The following is a 19095-nucleotide window of genomic DNA, read 5'->3' on the forward strand; positions in this document are numbered from 1 at the left end:
AGCCTCGGAGGAGCAACGGCTGACCGGAAGCGGAAGCTGAGCCTGCGAAGCGAAGAAAAGCCGGAGCGCTCGGCCTGCCCAGCTGTTTCATCTCGGCTGCGCTCCGAGGCCGACCGCTCCCCAGCCGCCGGCACCATGGCTCTCAGCGACGCCGACGTCCAAAAGCAGGTAGGGCCCGGCCTCAGCTTTGCGGAGGTTGGGCCGAGGCTCTGCTCGTGCGGCCCCTCGGGGCCGCGTCCTTCGCCGCGCTCGCCCGCGGGGCCCCAGGCGGACGGGGCCTGCCTCTGTGCCACCTCCTGCGCCTCTGGGCTCGACCCTGCCCGAGGATACGGAGCTTCGGGCCGACCGCGGCTCCCCCGGCGCCGCTCAGCTCTGTGGGGGTTGGGGGCCCAGGGATGGGGGAGGGGCCTTCCTCCGCAGGGACCAGAAATGCGCTTTTTTTAGCTTTGCTGGGGCCTTAAATGGGATTCCACCAGAACGCACTTAAATTACAAGAAAAAGGAAGCGCGGGTGGGAAGAGCCTTAGCCTGGGAGTCAGGAGACCCGGGTCCTATTTTTATCTCTGCCCCCGATCTTGCGCAAAACACTTCATTTTCTTTTCTGTCAGCAAAGATTCTCAACTTGAGTATTTCCTTTGTAATGCTACGCATTTTATTTTATGAATTTTAAAACACGACTGTGGTGCTTTTATAGGTACTGTACAAAGATCGCTGGGCTGCCAGGCGAGAGCCACGGCACGGAACGGGTCCCTTCCATTCATAATATTCTCCGATTCAATTTCTCATGAAATAAATTAAAAAAAAACAAATTCGGAAAGAGTATTAGAATATTTGCCTTGTCTTTATAAATGTCTGAATCATTTTTGATGCCGTATAGGAAATCTTTTGAAAGAAAGGATGGTAATAGATTTTTTAATTTTTTCAATTTTTCATTTATTTTTATATTTGTAAGGCTTGCACAAGGCCACACAGCTAGGTAATTATTAAGTGTCTGTGGCCGGATTTGAACTCAGGTATCTTCTGACTCCAGGGCTGGTGCTTTATCCACTACGCCACCTAGCCGTCCCCGTTAATTTTTTTTTTTTTTAGATTTTTGTAAGGCAAATGGGGTTTTAGTGGCTTGCCCAAGGACACACAGCTAGGTAATTATTAAGTATCTGAGGCCAGATTTGAGCCCAGGTACTCCTGATTTCCAAGGCTGGTGCTCTATCCACGGTGTCACCTGGCCACCCCCCCATAATAGATTTTTAAGTAATTTGTATTTGAGTTCTTAGTCCTTTCAGAAATCCTTTGAAAGAAAGGATGATAATAGATTTTTAAGTAATTTTTATTTGAGTTCTTAGCAGTCGTTTCAGTTAAATTTCCTTGCCTATAGGGTTTTACAGACAAGGAAACTAAGGTCATATTAACAGATAAGGAAACTAAGGTCATATTATCAGGCAAACAGATTTTGAGTTAAGTCCCTGAGTTGCTGTATTTTGAGGTTATCTGACTAATATTCACATAGCGGTGAATCAGCTGGATGATGAATGTGGGGGTAAAACCACACTGAAATAAGGATTTTTTTCCTTCGGGCTCACTACTTTACAATCTTGATTGTTACTCCATTAGGAGGGAGAGTGAACTTTTTAAGCTTTAACTGCTGCTGATTTCTATTTAAAATTTAGTTTAAAAAACTGTAGGGAATCTTGTATCGGCATGCATGGAAAATGAATAGTAGCTTTTTTAGGAAGGGGGTATAGAGAGTAAAGTTAACTAGGGGAATGTATTTTCTAGATTACTGAAAGGAGCCAAAAGTCTTTAAATCTTCGATTACACTTAGGTCCTTCTTCCTGTCACACACCTTCCGACCCCCAAAGACCACCTGAAAAGTAGACTTACTCCCAGAATTACCCAAAGAATCAATTCATTTTCCTGTTTGTTTCTGCTGAATGACAGGTATTAAAATGTGTCAGTATTTGGTTACAAAGAAATCAAGTCAGATGTTTGTAAACTTAATTGCTTTATTACTTGAGGGGGGAGGAGAAGGAAATCAGCATTTATATCGGGCCTACTATGTGTCAAGCTATGGACTACACTTTACAAATGTCATCTCATTTTAATTTTATATAAAAATTATTCATTTGTAATTCAGCCAACACTTGTGATTTATTGGGTGTTAAATTTAGATTTTAATTGTGTGATAACTTTTTTTGGAAATTTCTTTAAAGATTTGTATTATACCAAAATGTTTTGTTTAAAATATACCAAATTCTATTTGCTGGTTTTGTTTTAGGGAGCCTCTTTTGCCTTAGGAAAATTTCTGTTTTCTAGGTTTATTCTACAGTGAATATATTTGAGTAGAGGGAAGAGGAATGCTATCTTTCAAAAGGCCAGAATTTTCTGCTTTGAGGCTAAGATGAGTTACTCATCCTTCTGGCTATTCTTTTTCTTGACAAATCTCTGAACACACACTGTTCTCTTTGGCAGTCCACTGGTTTCTTAAGAGATCTGCACTGATCTAGTCAGAACTAGTTGCAGAGTCCCTCTGGAGTGATGAAGGCAGATTATGCAGGTTTGAGTCTGGAGGCAATCTTCCCTTAAACAAGACTTTGTAGCATTTATAAATACCTACTTTTTTTTCCAGTTTTTAATTAAGGTAATTTAAAACCTCAGGAACTAGCAGGCCAAATGAGTTATTTCAAACTGAATAATACCATTCATCTCCTGAGGTCCTTCTTTCAGTCACAGTATTTTCCACAAGTATAATAAATTTAAAAACAATATTATGATCCTGAAAGTTCTAAGACTCAGAACTTAGTCTTTTATTCATGCATACTTATACGGAAATTTCAAAATTATGTGAATTTTTATAGATATTTTTAGATTTAATTATCCATTATGGATTAATGTCAAAAATCTGCTGCTTTTGAAGATTTGCTCACTAAGACATAGGTTCCCTTGGGTAGTATTTCAGCTTTACTTCAATATCCAGGAATGTTATACTCAGATAAATCACGTTCACAATTTGTAGAACATGCTTTAATAAGTAGGATGACATTACTTTCAGAATTAAATCCATAAGGGTTCCTGGGTTACCTAGCACTTCTCCAAAGTGTTTATGTTATGAGTCATAATAGATCCAGGGGAATAAATATAGTTACCAGATAATTTCTTTTTAATTTTTAATTCCACTTAGTGGTTTTAGGTCCCAACTTTTGTGAAAGAAACCCTTTTTCTATTTTGTTATCAATAAATGAGTTGGCCTAGAGTCTTACCCAAGACTATAGAAAATTGTTTAAAGGGTTTCACATTTGGATATGAAAGAAAAGTTACCATTCTCCAAAATAGTTCTAGAGCCAAAAGAAAATTGACTCTTTTATTCTTACAGATCAAACACATGATGGCTTTCATTGAACAGGAAGCAAATGAGAAGGCAGAAGAAATAGATGCAAAGGTAAAATTAATGATCTTTAGCACCGTTATTAGTGCATTTTTATTATATGACCAGTTGATTTAGGGGGTATAAGCATTTACTCTGTTAGTGTCAATGAAATTCAGAAAATTATTAGTTACAAATGTCAGAATGAATATTTCAGAGAAGAATATTTTCTTATGGAAACTTGGAATTTTTCATTGTCTTTAAACAGACTTACCTTAGAATCAGGAATGATGTGATATTCTTGTGCAGAAAACAGTCACGTTTTGTAAGCGGTCTCATTTTTTTTCTAAATGCCTCAGGAGATTTTTTTTTCACTTCTAAAAACCAGAAATGAACAACCATGCTATTTTGTTTGAATTTTGTATAATTGGTTTCCTTGGTAATCCTGTGAAACTTATTGAAATTATTTTTCCAGGTCAAACAATATTATAAACATTGATAATGCATAAATGTTCCATGTTGAAAGTACGCAAATTAAATGCTGAAAATGAGGCACCTGATAAATAAACTCCCTCAAAAAACATTTTTGAGAAAGGTTCCATAGGTTTCACCAGCTTGTCAAGGAAAAATCCATGACACACAAAAAAAGGTTAAAAACTCCTCCTTTAATCAACCAGCAAACACCACTTACAAGGTGCCAAATGCTACACTAAATTCAGGTTACAAAAGAAAAAAGCAAAAGAATCTCTGCCTTCAACCTATATATAAGTTATAAAGAGTTTTAAAATGGTAAATATTTGATCATAAAGGTAGGAGGAAACAACTGGAGTTTGTTGGAGGGGAGGGGGAGCGACATGTTTCAGATATACTTTATTTTTTATTTTATTTTTTTGCAGAGTCACACAGCTAGGTAATTATTAAGTGTCTGAGGCCGTATTTGAACTCAGGCCCTCCTGATTTCAGGGCCGGTGCTCTATGTATTGTGCCACCTAGCTGCCCCCAGATATATAAAAAAGTGATTTTTTAAAAATCGCTTTACATCTAGGTAGAGGATGGATTGGGGGGGGGACTTGGAAAGAAGAAATTTAATTAGACTTATAACTGAGGTAAGAGTTGTTGAGAGCCTGCCACTAGAGTGTGAGTGGAGAGAATGGTATGTGTTCAAGAGATGTTAATGATGGTAGAAGGATTTGACAATGTATTGTGGAGTGAGGACAAGTTAAAGAGGAGACAGGTTAAAATCACTGGAGGATTTTGGGGGGAAATCTCACTTTGAACATTTTTGAGTGACCTGCATATGAGATAACTGGTTTGAAATGTCCTAGATATTGGTGATGAAAGATTGTGAAAATGAAAAACTGGGCTGGATAAATAGATCTGATAATTCTTTGAATGGGGATGAAACAATGGGAAATGATAAGATTATTTTGTGAGAAAACAGTGAAAGAAAAAAGGGCAAAAGGACAGGGAGCATTATTTAAACATGCTAAATGCTAGCCACTTGGTTAATTCCTTTCAGATTTATCTCATTTCAGCTTCACAAAAATCACTTGAGATAGGTGCTCTTACTATCCTCATTTTACTTTTGAGACACCGACCTTTAGTGAGCATGAAGTCAGAGTTTTAAAATTTTTAAAATTTTAAAAAGAGTTTAAAACCTCATTGTAGAGGGGCAGCTAGGTGTTGCAGTGGATAGAGCACTGGCCCTGGAGTCAGGAGGACCTGAGTTCAAATCCGACCTCAGACACCTAATAATCACTTAGCTGTGTGGCCTTGGGCAAGCCACTTAACCTAACCCTATTTGCCTTGCAAAAGCCTCAGGGAATTCCTGCTGTGAATTCATTGGATATTTCTATAAATTAATCTTAAAAATATTGCTTAGAACACTGAACTTAAGTAGTATAGAGAATATGTGTTAGAGGCAGGACATAAATAATCATCTTCCCAACTCCAAGACTAGCCATTGCCTAAATCAATTATGATATCACTGTTCCAGTTTTCAATATAGAAACAGTCTTAAAATAGGCCACGTTGAGTGTTTTAGACACAAGAAAAAGAAATCACTCTTAACTTTGTAGCACGTTTCACTAACTCAACAGAACAATTTTAGGGAAAAGTTTTTTTGTTGTGTGATAATCACAAATGCTACAGCTTTTTATTTTACTGATTACAGTATGATAATTATTCTACTATACTGTGTTCATTTCTTCTTGGACCATTATTCTTCTAGTGTTCTTCAGATAAAGGAATTTCACATCTTCCATGATGGGAAAAGAAATAAATTGTTAAGTTGGTTTTTGGTTGAATTTTTTCCAGAATATGAGGACTCAAGTATTGTTTTTAGATGCTAAGCATTTAATTAAAAATTTTAGCTTTTTAAGAAAAAATCTTCAATTTCAGTTAGTCCATGATTATATGGACTACTGAAATACAGAATAGGAGGAAAAGTCAGAATTGTATGTCTTTCTATGAGGAGTAAATTTGAATGCAGATCTTTTAGTGTTTACTTTTCATGAAAAAATTAATCTTTGAGACTGTAACAAATGCTTGTCTCCATTTTATAGATGTGGAAACTAAGATTCAGAAGTTAACTAGTAAAGTTTAAGAAGCAGGTTTGAACTCACCTAATTCAAGCTCAGTGGTCTTCCTCATATTGACTCTCTTATATTTTAGAATCATAATTTTCCAGATATTAAAGCTAAGAAAGCAAATTTTAATGAGGTGAAGCAGAGTAAATCTCAAGTTTTCCACATTCAATGTCATGGTTATGACAAAAGACACATTACCCAGGAATTTGGACAAAGAATTTGCTACTTTGTTGTAACCTTTTTTGGTCAGTAATAGGTACCTCTTATCTGAATGTAAATTGGTTCTATTTAGGCAGAAGAAGAGTTCAACATTGAGAAAGGTCGGCTTGTGCAAACACAGAGATTGAAGATAATGGAATATTATGAAAAGAAGGAGAAACAAATTGAGCAGCAGAAAAAAATGTAAGAAGCTTCTGCTTTCTGGTCTTTTTGAATAAACTTTCCTACTTTTGAGTAAAGAACAGTAAAAAGTTGTGGCACTTATTGAAATCAATAGGTAGAACATACATAGGTAAATATTAATCTAGTAAAGCTTAGGTTTGACTTTTGTGAGAAAAATATTTGATTTACAAGGTAAGCTTCATCCAGAATGTATAGCAGCTTCTGCTGCTGTTGTTAAAAGCACTATATACTAATTCTTTTGTTTTCATGCAACTTTCAGTCAGATGTCCAACTTGATGAATCAGGCAAGATTGAAAGTCCTCAGAGCCAGAGATGACCTTATCTCAGTGAGTATCTAGCCCCTACAGTAATTTTTTTAAATGTATTTTGATTTGATAGGGATTGAATTGACCCACTGTATTCCATTTAGATGATTTGATTTTTTAAACTGTTGGAATGTCAAATATTTTTGAGCCAAATAATTTGTATCATAGTAAATGAATTTCCCTAATTACAATTCAAAATTATAGCGAATAGCTCCTAAAGTAGAATCCTTTATTACTGGCTTACCAGCCAGTTTTTAATTTGGAAAATTCATCATTTCTGCTGCCAGGCTCAGAAGATAGGAAGAATTTTATAACTAATTTAATTTATCTAAAGAAATATGAAATGTTCTTAGCTCCAAGAAGCTGACAATTTATGTCTCAAACAGTTTTTAGCCTGAAAATTCCTTTATCGAATTTGATTGGTTAACTGATTTATTAACTACTTTAAAGAATAATAATCCTTTTTGATCATAATTGATGTAGTTACAATATTCTCCAGTAACACAAAAGGTGTAACTTTATGGCAGATGCCTTTATGAAATTCAAAGTGTTAGAGGTTTGTGAATTTATTATAAATTAAGAATTATGTAAGAATTGTACCAGCAGAAATGGTCAGTCATGCAGTAAGGATGGGGAATAACATGGATACCCTGAATACTTCATTAGTATACATGCATTGTCAAGAGTCCTAGAAAAAGCCATTAAATTGTGCATACCCTTTGACCCAGTAATACAGAACTTGTCATCATCTCAAAGAGGAAAAGGGGCAGTAGGGTGTAATGTATTTCACCAAGAATGTACGTATGTGCTTATTTTCCTGCAAAACCTCCAACATTAGCTATTTCTATTTTTTGTCATAAGTGCTTACTGTGTATCAGGCACTGTGCTTATTGATAAGAATATCTGGGTCTCCAATAACTCAAAGTCTAATAGAGGAAAGAAGATATAAACAATTATTTGCAAATAAAATACATAGATGATAAACTGGAGATAATCAACAGAGGGCAAGTGGCAGCATTAAGGAAAAATGGGAAAAGCTTCTTTTAGGAAGTGGAATTTTAGCTGGTTCTTTAAGGAAACCAGGAAGAAGAGATAAAAGGAGGAAGCAGAGAATTCGCAAGAACATGAGTACCCTGTTAATTGGTGTATGACTCAGCAAGTCATGTATATGAATATTTGTGTGGTAAGAAATGACAAAAAAATAAGGAACAATTTTAGGGTATCTGATGGAGAATACCATTTGTGTCCAGAGAGAGAACTGTGGAATTTAAACAAAGACCTTCAATTTTTAAAAAAAAAGTTGTCATGTACTACATAATTTTGCTCTCACTAATATTTTATTTCTTCCTCAAGGATATGTTTTTTATCTTAACACATTTGATTTTGATCAGTGCATAGTATGGAAACCATGTAAAGTTTATCAGATTGCCTTCTGTGGGGGGAGAGGGGAGGGAAGGAAGGGTATGGGTGAAAAATTGTAAAGTTCAAAACTTTACAAAAAAAAGATGGGTAGAAGAAATGACAAAAGAATGGTCATTAACTGATAAAGAATGAAATGTACATAACCTCAGAAACAGTGTATAAAATAAGGTGAAGAACTATAAGTAATAAATAATAATAAAAATGATAAACAACTAATAAAGATATTTGAATCAGTGCAGAAGCCAACCTTTATTCTGATGGATGAAATATGTTCATTTCTTGACAATGAGATTATAGGTGCAGAATAATATAATCTCAGATGTAATCAGTTTGTGAATTTGTTTTACTTGATGGTACTTCAAGGGAGGTCTTTTATTTTGAGGTAACAATTATGATAAAAAGAAACATCAGTAAAGCATTAAATACACAGAAGAGAGTAGAAATTTACGAAGAACTCAAAGACAATCCAGATAGTATTGATACTATTGTCTTAAATTTAAAATATAATTTTCAAAAAAACATACTTTTGTGTTTTGTATGACAAAAGAGAGTATTATTTTTTTTAATTATATAGAAAGGTAACTTTTAACATTCTTTTGGGGGGAGGTTGTTTTGGGGCTTTTTGGTTTTTGCAAGGCATTGGGGTTAGTGACTTGCCAAAGGTCACACAGCTAAGGGATTGTTAAGTGTCTGAGGCCAAATTTGAATTAAGGTTCTTCTGACTCCAGGGCTGATACTCTATCAAGTTGTGCCACCTAGATGCCCCTTTAACATTCATCTTAATAAAAACTTTTGAGTTCCAAATTTTCTCCCTCCTCCCTAAAATGATATGAATTTTAAATAGTTTATATATGTGTAGTCATGTAAAACATTTCCATATTCATTATATTGTGAAAGAAGAAACAATCCAAAAAGAAGAAAAAAAAATCACAAAAAGAATAAAGAAAGTGAAAACAGTATGCTTCAATCTGTATTCAGACTCCATTAGTTCTTTCCCTGGATAGGGATTGTATTTTCCATCATGAATCCTTTGGAAATGTCTTGGAAAAATATTCTTTAAAAAAGAGCAACAAGTATGAATTAGAAATTCATCATTTTATATACTAACCTCATATAAATTTTTTATTCTCTTGTTCCTTTTTGTTTGTTTGGAGGCAGTGGGGTTCAGTGATCTATCAGGAGTCCCACAGCTAGTTAGTGTCTGAGGCCAGCTTCGAACTCAGTTCCTCCTGGCTCCAGATTAGGTTCTCTATCCACTGTGCCACCTAGTTCTTAATTGAAAAAAAAAATAGTGTGTCCAGATATGAGGGAATTTGTAGTCTCATTGCACTCTGCCTTGAACATTTGGCATATTGAGTTCAATTCTGGTTTGCCATGTTTTAGGAAGTGAATTGATATGCTGGAGGTCTTCTAAAGAAGGGAGATAAGGATGGTGAAAAATCTTGATTCCATGTCACAAGGATAAGGTTGGAATGGTGGGGGTAGAATGATCTGTGGGAGGAAGATGAAATGAAGGTGGAAGAGACAGCTGTATGAAGCACCCTCACTTGGAAAGAGTGGTTATACTTGTTCTACTTGCTCCAAGAGAATAAGGAGTGGGCAGAAATTGAAGAGATACATTTTGCTTTTCAAGGAAGTCTGGTATGTATGATCAGAGCTCTCCCAAAGTGGAGCAAACAATAAACATTTTTTAGATTGCTTGATGCAAGGCACTGTCCTGGTTACTAGAAATATACCCATAAAAATGACAAACTGTTTAAGCAGCTCATATCCTATTGTAAGGATCCAAACAAAGAAACATCAATGCAGGAAAATTTGAGAAAAGGACATTACCTTGAGACATAGCAAGAATCTAGGGATTCTTTGAAGCAACGGAGAAGACAGTGAATTCTAAACATTAATGATAGTTGTACAAGTTGTAGCAGTGGCAGGTCAAATGGCAAATCTGATTAACAGCAAAAAAAGGTGGTTTGACTGGTATGTGAGAAAAATAAGAAAAAACATGGGAAGATTAACTGTATCCTAATTGTAAAGAGCTTTAAATGTCAAACTGAGGAATTTGAATTTTTATCCTAAGTGGTGATTAGGGATTCATTGAAGAATCTTGTTCAGAAGAGTAGTACCATAATCATTTGGCAACTGATTATGAAAAATGAGGAAGAAGATAAAATTTAGTAAGATAAAATTCTGAGGTTACAAAATTGAATTTTGTCTTAACTTTATGACTCCATTTGGGATTTTCTTGACAAAGATAAGGGAATGTTTTGCCATTTTTCTTCTATAACTTTTTTTACAGATGGAGAAACTAAAACAGATAAGATTGAGTGTCTTTTACTCTATCCTACTAGGCCACCTACCTGCCCCATAAAGACCTCATGAAAAATAGATAAAAGGAGAAATACTAAAGCTATCATATATTTAGGGAATAAAATTTTATCCAATAAAGGGCCCTTAAAGAATTAAAAAGAACTTGGAGACTAAGGAGACTGAACTGATAGATTAAAGAAAAAGTATAGAAACAATAGAAAATTTTATCAAATAATATGACAGAAAACACTGATTTCATCAGCTAAAGCAGTTTATAGAAGAAAATATATCTTAAGTATTTTTATCAACAAAAGGGAAAGAAAAAATGAATTGTGTATGAAATATAAAAACTTGAATAATGTCAAGAAATCCACAATTACGTAACAAAGTTAAAAAATCTGAAAATTAAAGAATTTACTAAAACTGGAAGGTATTCAGTCTGACAGTTTAAAAAAGAGAAAGCCAAAAAGAGAATTTATGACAGTTGAAGAGGAAATAATCAAGAATAATTTTGCCCTACTGTCAAAGCTGATAATGTAAAGGAAATGGATGAATACTAACAAATATAAAATACAACAAAAAATATACCAAGAAATTAATTTTTCCCCAAAGAGAAAAATAATTCAGTATTATATAAAGTGTTTATAGTGGCATGTGCTTAAGAAAATAAGGATGCCCAGCAGTTGGAGAGTGGCTGAACAAATTGTTATTAAGATGAAATGCTATTCTATTCTAAGAAATGTTGAATAGGATACACTCAGTAAAAACTTACATGAGCAAATGCCAAAGGAAATGTTCTATTTACAAAGTAACAGCAATGTTGTAGGATTAGTTGTGCATTACTAGTCTTTTCTCAACAATGCTATGGCTCAAGAAAACTCTGAAGGATTTTTGATTAAAAATAATCCCAAAGACAAAACTGATGGTGTCTGAATACAGATTGAAACATACTTTTTTTTACTTTATTTTTCTTGAATTTTTTTGGGGGGCAGGGTTTTTTTTTTTAATTAAATTTAAGGCGATGGGGTTGAGCAACTTGTCCAAGGTCATACAGCTAGGTAATTTTTAAGAGTCCAAGACTGGATTTGAACTCAGGTCCTCCTGACTCCAGGGCCCATGCTCTGACTACTGCACCACTTAACTGTCCCTACAGTATAACTATTATGGTAATGTTTTTCATGATTACACATTTGACCTTTGTCAAATAACTTGATTTCTCAAAGAGGGGATTAGGGTGGGAGGAAGGAAGAGAATTTGGAGCTTGTGGTTTTTGAAGTGAATGTTGAAACTTGTTTTTGCATGCAGAGGTACTAGAGTGTTTTTCCATTCCTTCTCTAGTTCATTTTTCAGATGAGGAAATAGTGAATAGGATTAAAGGACTTACCCAGGCTCATATAATTATTAAATGTTGATGAACAGATTGTATTTAGATCCTCCTGGACTACAGGATCAGTGCTTTATCTACTGTGCCACCTAGCTGTCTAATTGTCAGGTTGTGGAATCTTTTTTTCAGGATCTGAAAATGACTTTAATCTTTCTTCTATCCTTTCTTTTCAGGACTTATTAAATGAAGCAAAGCAGAGACTCTCCAAGATAGTGAAAGAGAAAACCAGGTATCAGGTGCTTTTGGATGGTCTGGTCCTTCAGGTAATTTAGAATACTATATAATATGGCCAGAAGCCCCAGCCTTTCTAATAAATATTTTCTTGAACTCTTTACTAAGTACTATCTTCTTTCTTTAGTATTGGAACTTTATCAAAAAAAAATCGTCTCTTTTCCATGAACTTTCTTTTAGTAAAGTTTTCCTTTAATGGTTTTCTCTTCCTTGTCTAGTAGGGAAATCTATGCCACCAAAAAATAGTCGATGGCATTTTTCTACAAATTTATTCTAAATGACTGAGCAAAATTTATTTGTGGCACTCAGTGTTGTGACTCTGAATTTGTATCGGAGATCCTTGCTATATATATGTTGAGCTTTGACAGTTTCATCAAAGAATCTGTTTATATCACATAATTATCGTAATTACAGTATCTTAAAGTATCTTAATTTCAGTAAGACATTCTTTGACTGTAGCTAATAAAAAGCAAAAACTGGATTTTGTTTTAACTTGACAGTCTTAAGGGTAACTACATTTTTATATTGCCAGATAAAACCATTAACTTCACTTTTATTGTTTTGAGGGAGTTTTTTTTTTTTTTTGCAAGGCAATGGTGTTAAGTGACTTGCCCAAAGGTCACACAGCAAAGTAATTATTAAGTGTCTGGGGTCGTATTTGAACTTAGGTCCTCCTGACTCCAGGACCAGTGCTCTATTCACATTTCAACCTATAGCTTCCCTGACTTTAATTGTTTATATAAATACTGTTATCTTTTGGAAACATGCTTATCTTTTTTCCCCAAGCTATATGAAATAAATGCCAGAAAAACTTTCTTCTCCTACTGTCTTAAGATATTATTTTGTATTTTGTTAATTCTGTCTTTTCTTATTTTGCACAGGGTTTATACCAGTTACTCGAGCCACGAATGATTGTCCGTTGCAAGAAAGAAGATCTTCCTCTGGTCAAGGTAAAGAATATGATATTTATAAAAAGTGCAAACTTCCATTATTTATGGGGGAATTGTTGGGACTTCTGGCTAGCTTGAGTTAGGGAAGTTGAAACATGGAATTTAAACAATGTTTCTATTTACTGTCATCTTTAGGAAAAAATTGCATTTTTCTTAGACATCCAAAATTTATTAAGGGATCAGGATGTTACTAGGATTGGTAATTATCATTAGTGACTGGCCCTCTAAGATGGGTTTAATTAGCTGTAGGATTGAGCCAGTCTGTTAAAGAAAAATATGAAATTCAAGAAAAATCTCTTTATGCAGGAGAGCTCACTCATGCAAAATAAACAGTTAAAACATAACGATTTAATTGCAGAACATATTTTCTATTCACTATTTTGGTGCACTACAGGGAGTGGTTCTAAAAATCTAACTGCACATTGATATATCCTTTCCCCTCCTCCCAGAATGTATAAATTACTTATAAAAATAAGCAATACATGTAAATTAATGTAAAATCAATAAAAATACATTGCAACAATTCACTACTCTATGGTAGTAAATAACTGAAATCTAGATACAAAAGTAAAATAAAATCTCTGACACCTCCACCCTAGATCCTCCTCATTTAATTCTTTTTTTTTTTTTTTTGCAAGGCAATGGAGTTAGGTGGCTTGCCCAAGGCCATACAGCTAGGTAATTATTAAGTGTCTGAGGCCGGATTTGAATTCAGGTACTCCTGACTCCAGGACTGGTGCTCTAACCACTGTCACTTAGCCACCCCTTAATTCTTTTTTTTTTAATTAAAGATTTTATTTATTTGGAGTTTTACAATTTCCCCCCTAATCTTACTCCCTCACCCCACAGAAGGCAATTTGTCAGTCTTTACATTATTTCCATGGTATGTATTGATCCAAATTGAGTGTGGCGAGAGACAAATCATATGCTTAGGAAGAAACATGAAGTATAAGGGATAGCAAGATCAGACAGTAAGATATCAGGTTTTTCCCCTAAATTTAAGATAATAGTCGTTGGTCTTTGCTCAAACTCCACAGTTATTTTTCTGGATACAGATGGTATTCTCCATTGCAGACAGCCCAAAATCGTCCCTGATTGTTGCACTGATGGAATGAGCAGGTCCATCAAGGTTGATCATTGCCCCCATGTTGCTGTTAGGGTATACAGTGTTTTTCTGGTTCATGCAAATCCCTCCAGACTTCCCTGAATTCCCATCCCTCCTGCTTTCTAGTAGAACAATAGTGTTCCATGACATATATATGTACTGCAGTTTGTTAAGCCATTCCCCAATTGAAGGACATTTACGTGATTTCCAATTCTTTGCCACCACAAACAGGGCTGTTATGAATATTTTTGTACAAGTGATGTTTTTACTCTTTTTCATAATCTCTTCAGGGTATAGATCCAGTAGTGGTATTGCTGGATCAAAGGATATGCACGTTTTTGTTGCCATTTGGGTATAGTTCCAAATTTCTCTCCAGAAAGGTTGGATGACTTCACAGCTCTACCAACAATGTAATAGTGTCCCAGATTTCCCACAACCCTTCCAACAATGATCATTATCCTTTCTGGTCATATTGGCCAGTCTGAGAGGTGTGAGGTGGTACCTCAGAAGCTGTAATTTGCATTTCTCTAATAAGTGATCATTTAATTCTTTTTTTTTATTAGATCATTTAATTCTTAAAGAAAATAGAGAAATTAAGTGGGGATGTTTTTTGAGCAGTTTACAATCACAATGAACATTGACATTTTTTCTTATTTATTTATACTCCAAAGTTGATACCAGAACTTTTAATACATACTGTTTCTTCTGTTTTCCAGGCCGCAGTGCAAAAAGCAATTCCTATGTACAAGATTGCAACCAAAAGAGATGTTGATGTTCAAGTTGATCAGGAGGCTTACCTGCCAGACGAAATGTAAGGAGCATTATTGCTTTAATGTCTAGCTTCCTATATTAAGGACTCAAAATAGTCCCTTTTGCTTAAAATGTATTATGATATAATTTCTCCAAACTACTCTGAGCTTCAGCTCACATTAAAAGCCTCATAGTAGAACTGGAGAGTGACAGGATACGGTCAGCATACAGCTAATACTGTTTCACAAGAAATTCATTCTCTGGCTTTTCTTTGCAAATTTTCATATTCCTCTCACTTGTTCATTACTTGAAAGATATCCCAAAAGCCAACCTTGGATGTTATGCTGTCAAGAAGTAAGTATCCTATGTACCCCAAACAGTTCTATGCCGAAGTAGAAATTGGGTAACTACTGGATGCTAAATGTGAATGCCGCTGCACTAGGTGATGATAGAAGGAATAAAATAAATAACTCTATCCTAGAGTAGTATATTGTAAAAAAAAAAATCAGGTCATTGTGATGGCTTTTTCTGCCAGCAAGAAATTGGAATGGACCACATGATGGCTATAGACAATGGAGCTCAATTCACTACCCTGCAGAATTGGATGATGATGATGATGATGATGATGATAATGATGATGTAAAAAAGGACAGTGTTGGGGCTGCAACAAGCACTGTGCCTTCTACTGCTTTTAAGCACATTCTTTGTTACAACTGTGTGTGATTACAATTGAGTGCCCTTCATTGTACATGAGCAATAAGAACTAGAGAAAACAGAAAAATAGAGAAGCTATATCCTTCATTCTCAAGGAACTTGATCTATAGATAAACATTTTCAAGATAAAATTCGGATAAATTCATTAAAACAGTCATTAAAAAATAAATTCTTTTAAAGCAAAAATTTCCAAGTCCCAACTGATATTTGATATTAAAGAATTTTTGTGCACCAAAAGGAAATCTTGTGCTTAGTCCTTGAGGGCTTGGGAGTGATCATAGTGAAATGTTGGGGGAGGGGAAGAAAATGGGTCAGTTCTCCATTGCAGTAGAGTATCTAGGACCCTCCCTATTTTACTTGCTTGGCAATGAACAACCCTGTTTTCTCAGAATCAGTTGTTAATATTATCAAGTAAAATATTGCTAGTATTGTAATTTTATACCCACTGTGTGCTTTTTTCATTAATTCATTATTGAATTATTATTTATTGCTTGGGAGGAGAGCAGGGTTCTCTTAAATTGCTGGAATTTTGTGCCCAAACACCAGCCTGTTAAGGATATTCTTTATACCTCTTAAATCTTAAAATTATTATTATCTTCTTTTTAGAGCTGGAGGTGTTGAGATCTATAATGGGGATCGTAAAATAAAAGTTTCTAATACCCTAGAAAGTAGACTGGACCTTATAGCCCAACAGGTGAGTAGAAGTAGTCTTCGATGTTCACTTTCCCTATTTACCAAATGCAAGCTTTGGTGGGCAGGGGTATTTAGAACAAATGTCCTCAGCTTGTTTGGAAATGAGCAACACTAATACTTGGGATTTTGTGGCTTTGGTTCTAGATAGGTTTAATTTAGCAGAGGATTGAGTCAGTCTTTTTACAGAAAAAAATATGAAATTCAAGAAAAATCTTTATTCCAGAGAACTCACTTATGTAAAATGAGTATAGAAAGGAACTATCTAGTTATCTAGTACATGCCACTGAGTTGCATGTACTGAAATGATAGTTCTCACAAAAAAGATAATAGCTAATCAAAGTCTCCCTCTTTGATGAAATAAAAGTAAATATTCTCTTAAGAGTGGTTGCTGCAAGCATTCTATTAGGAAGTTTTTGAGGATGAGAGGAGCAGTTGTTTATGAAGTGACTGGAGCCAAAGTGATCAGACTAGGATGATCACTGCAAAACTGACTGGGAATATATCTGTGTTCCTGGAATACTCTATAGTTTGCATTGCATTGCATTGCCAACAGTGGCAGAAGCCTGTTCTGGCTTTGCATTAGTAGCAGAAGCCAAGTTGCTCTTCAGATACCTGATTCTCAGTATGCTAGTGTACTTCATTAGAGTGCATTCAGATTTGCTAAGCAGTGAGGCGGCTAGGTGGTACAGTGGATAAGAGCACCATCTCTGCAGTTTGGAGGACAGGAGTTCAAATTTGACCTTAGATGCTTAATAATTGCCCAGCTGTGTGAACTTAGGCAAGTCACTTAACCCCATTGTCTTAAGTTAAAAAAAAATTGCTTAGCACCTATTAAACCTTGGGAATCCAAAGATAAAATAACTGTCCTTGCTCTCCAGGTGTTTAGATAAGGAAGATGAGTTTAGTGTAAAGAATAGATTGGGGAGGGGAGAAGATTTTAAGTGCTTCTCTAAAGATTTTTCAAAAGGAGTTCCTGGAGATCTTTGAGAATAACAACTTGAGGGGCGACTGGGTGGTGCAGTGGATAGAGCACCGGCCCTGGAGTCAGTAGTACCTGAGTTCAAATTCGGCCTCAGACACTTAATAACAATTACCTAGCTGTGTGGCCTTGGCCACTTTTAACCCCATTTGCCTTGCAAAAACCTAAAAAAAAAATAGTGAGAATAACAACTTGAGAGTTGCAAAAAACTTCTTTGGTCATCTAGTCCAGCCACTACATTTAACAAATGATCTTTCAGCCTCCAATTGAAGACTTGGAAAGGGGGATCCCACCCATCTCTTTTCTCTGCAACCTATTCCAATTTTGTATAACTGTTAGGAAGCTTTCCCAAGCATCTTTACCCCTCATTTCAGACTGTCACCTCCTTATTCCTTGAAGTTATACCCCTTAGTGTAACACGAGTTCTCATCAGATTTTTCACCTGCCACAACACAATCATATTGAGCTTGCAGTCCATTTAACCCCAAGATCTTTTCAGAACTTCAGTCTGTACATGCTTTCCTGATCAGTACCAAGAACAATTTTTCTGGCTTAAGAACAGTTTATTTTTTTTATTTTTTGCTAGGCAATGGGGGTTAAGTGACTTGCCCAAGGCCACACAGTTAGGTAATTATTAATTATTTTGAGTGTCTGAGGCCGGATTTGAACCCAGGTACTCCTGACTCCAGGGCTGCTGCTCTATCCACTGCTCCACCTAGTTGCCCTTGAAACATGAACTCTTAGAAGAAACAAGGATAACCCATAAGAGATCAAGGCTGGCTCTTTTTAATCACTGCCTCTTTTTCTAAATATTTGCCAAACAAAATTAAGCTCATTGGCCTCTATTTGGCATACTGTTTGTTCTCTTCCTGTTATTGAAAACCAGGATATTTGTCCCTCTTCAATTTGTAATTTTCTCTGAAGGACTCAGTGGTGTAGCTTATGAGGCAGATGGCTTGGATTCATTCAGGACAGCTCTCTTTTTTAGCTTGAGGCAATTACTTGTTAGTAATTTTTGCCATTTCCGTTCTTTTTGTTAGGGAAAAAAAAGAGAAACCAAGAATTGAAGCTGTGTGTTATCTTTTTTTTTCATTTAGCAATATCTCATTTGCTCCAAACAAAATACGTTCTGAATCACCAAGTTTTGCATGCAAGAGAAATTTATTTTATTCAAATCTTTACGTACTTGCCAGTCAAGGGCAGATTTTTATGTTCACTAATTGTTACATATTACCCAGCTCCTTACAGGACCAATAACCTGGTTGACATGGACAGGTTTTGATTTTATTTAGGGTCTCTGTAGCTTGCACATTCTGCTTTGCCTATTCCTTTTTTCTCCTCTCAGTTCAAGCTCTTGTAGTGTCTCTTGTCTGAACTATTATGGAGCTTCCTAACTGGTTTTCTGCCAAAGTAATAATTCTTTGGGGGGGGGGGCAAGAGGGTTAAATGACTTTACCAAGATCAAACAGCTAAGTAATTGTCTGAAGTTGGATTTGAACTCAGGGTGTCCTGACTCCAGAGCCAGTGCTCTATCTACTATGCCACCTAACCATCCCCCCAAAGTAGTATTTATAAAACTGTGCAAATTCTCTAGTGTTTAAAGCTCTTTAGAATGTATTTGCTTCTAGTCTAGCTTTCTTTTTGTTTTGATTTTTGGCTTTTGCAAGGCAGTGGGGCTAAGTGATTTCCCAAGGTCACACAGCTAAGTAATTATTAAGTGTCTGAGGTTGGATTTGAACTCAGGTCCTCCTGACTCCAGGGCCAGAGCTCTATCTGGGACCACCTAGCTTCCCCCAAGCTTTCTTGTTTATTTTTGAATGATTTATTTTTTCTAATTACATGCAAAGGTAATAGTCATCATTCATCAATTTGTAAGCTTTTGAGTTCCACATTTTTCCCATGGTT

General features: G+C 35.7%; 1 protein-coding gene across 1 annotated transcript in view; it reads left to right on the forward strand.

Moving 5' to 3' along the window:
* ATP6V1E1 (ATPase H+ transporting V1 subunit E1) overlaps positions 1-19095 on the forward strand; it is a 22399-nt gene continuing 3304 nt past the window's right edge. Inside the window, exons 1-8 of the mRNA XM_074194955.1 lie at positions 1-168; positions 3370-3435; positions 6241-6350; positions 6610-6676; positions 11942-12031; positions 12881-12949; positions 14771-14865; positions 16125-16212. Coding sequence (XP_074051056.1) covers positions 136-168; positions 3370-3435; positions 6241-6350; positions 6610-6676; positions 11942-12031; positions 12881-12949; positions 14771-14865; positions 16125-16212 — 618 coding nt within the window. The 5' untranslated portion in view covers positions 1-135. The remainder of the gene's footprint in view (positions 169-3369; positions 3436-6240; positions 6351-6609; positions 6677-11941; positions 12032-12880; positions 12950-14770; positions 14866-16124; positions 16213-19095) is intronic.

Source organism: Macrotis lagotis, chromosome 7 (genome assembly GCF_037893015.1).
Source record: "Macrotis lagotis isolate mMagLag1 chromosome 7, bilby.v1.9.chrom.fasta, whole genome shotgun sequence".
Lineage (NCBI taxonomy): Eukaryota > Metazoa > Chordata > Mammalia > Peramelemorphia > Peramelidae > Macrotis > Macrotis lagotis.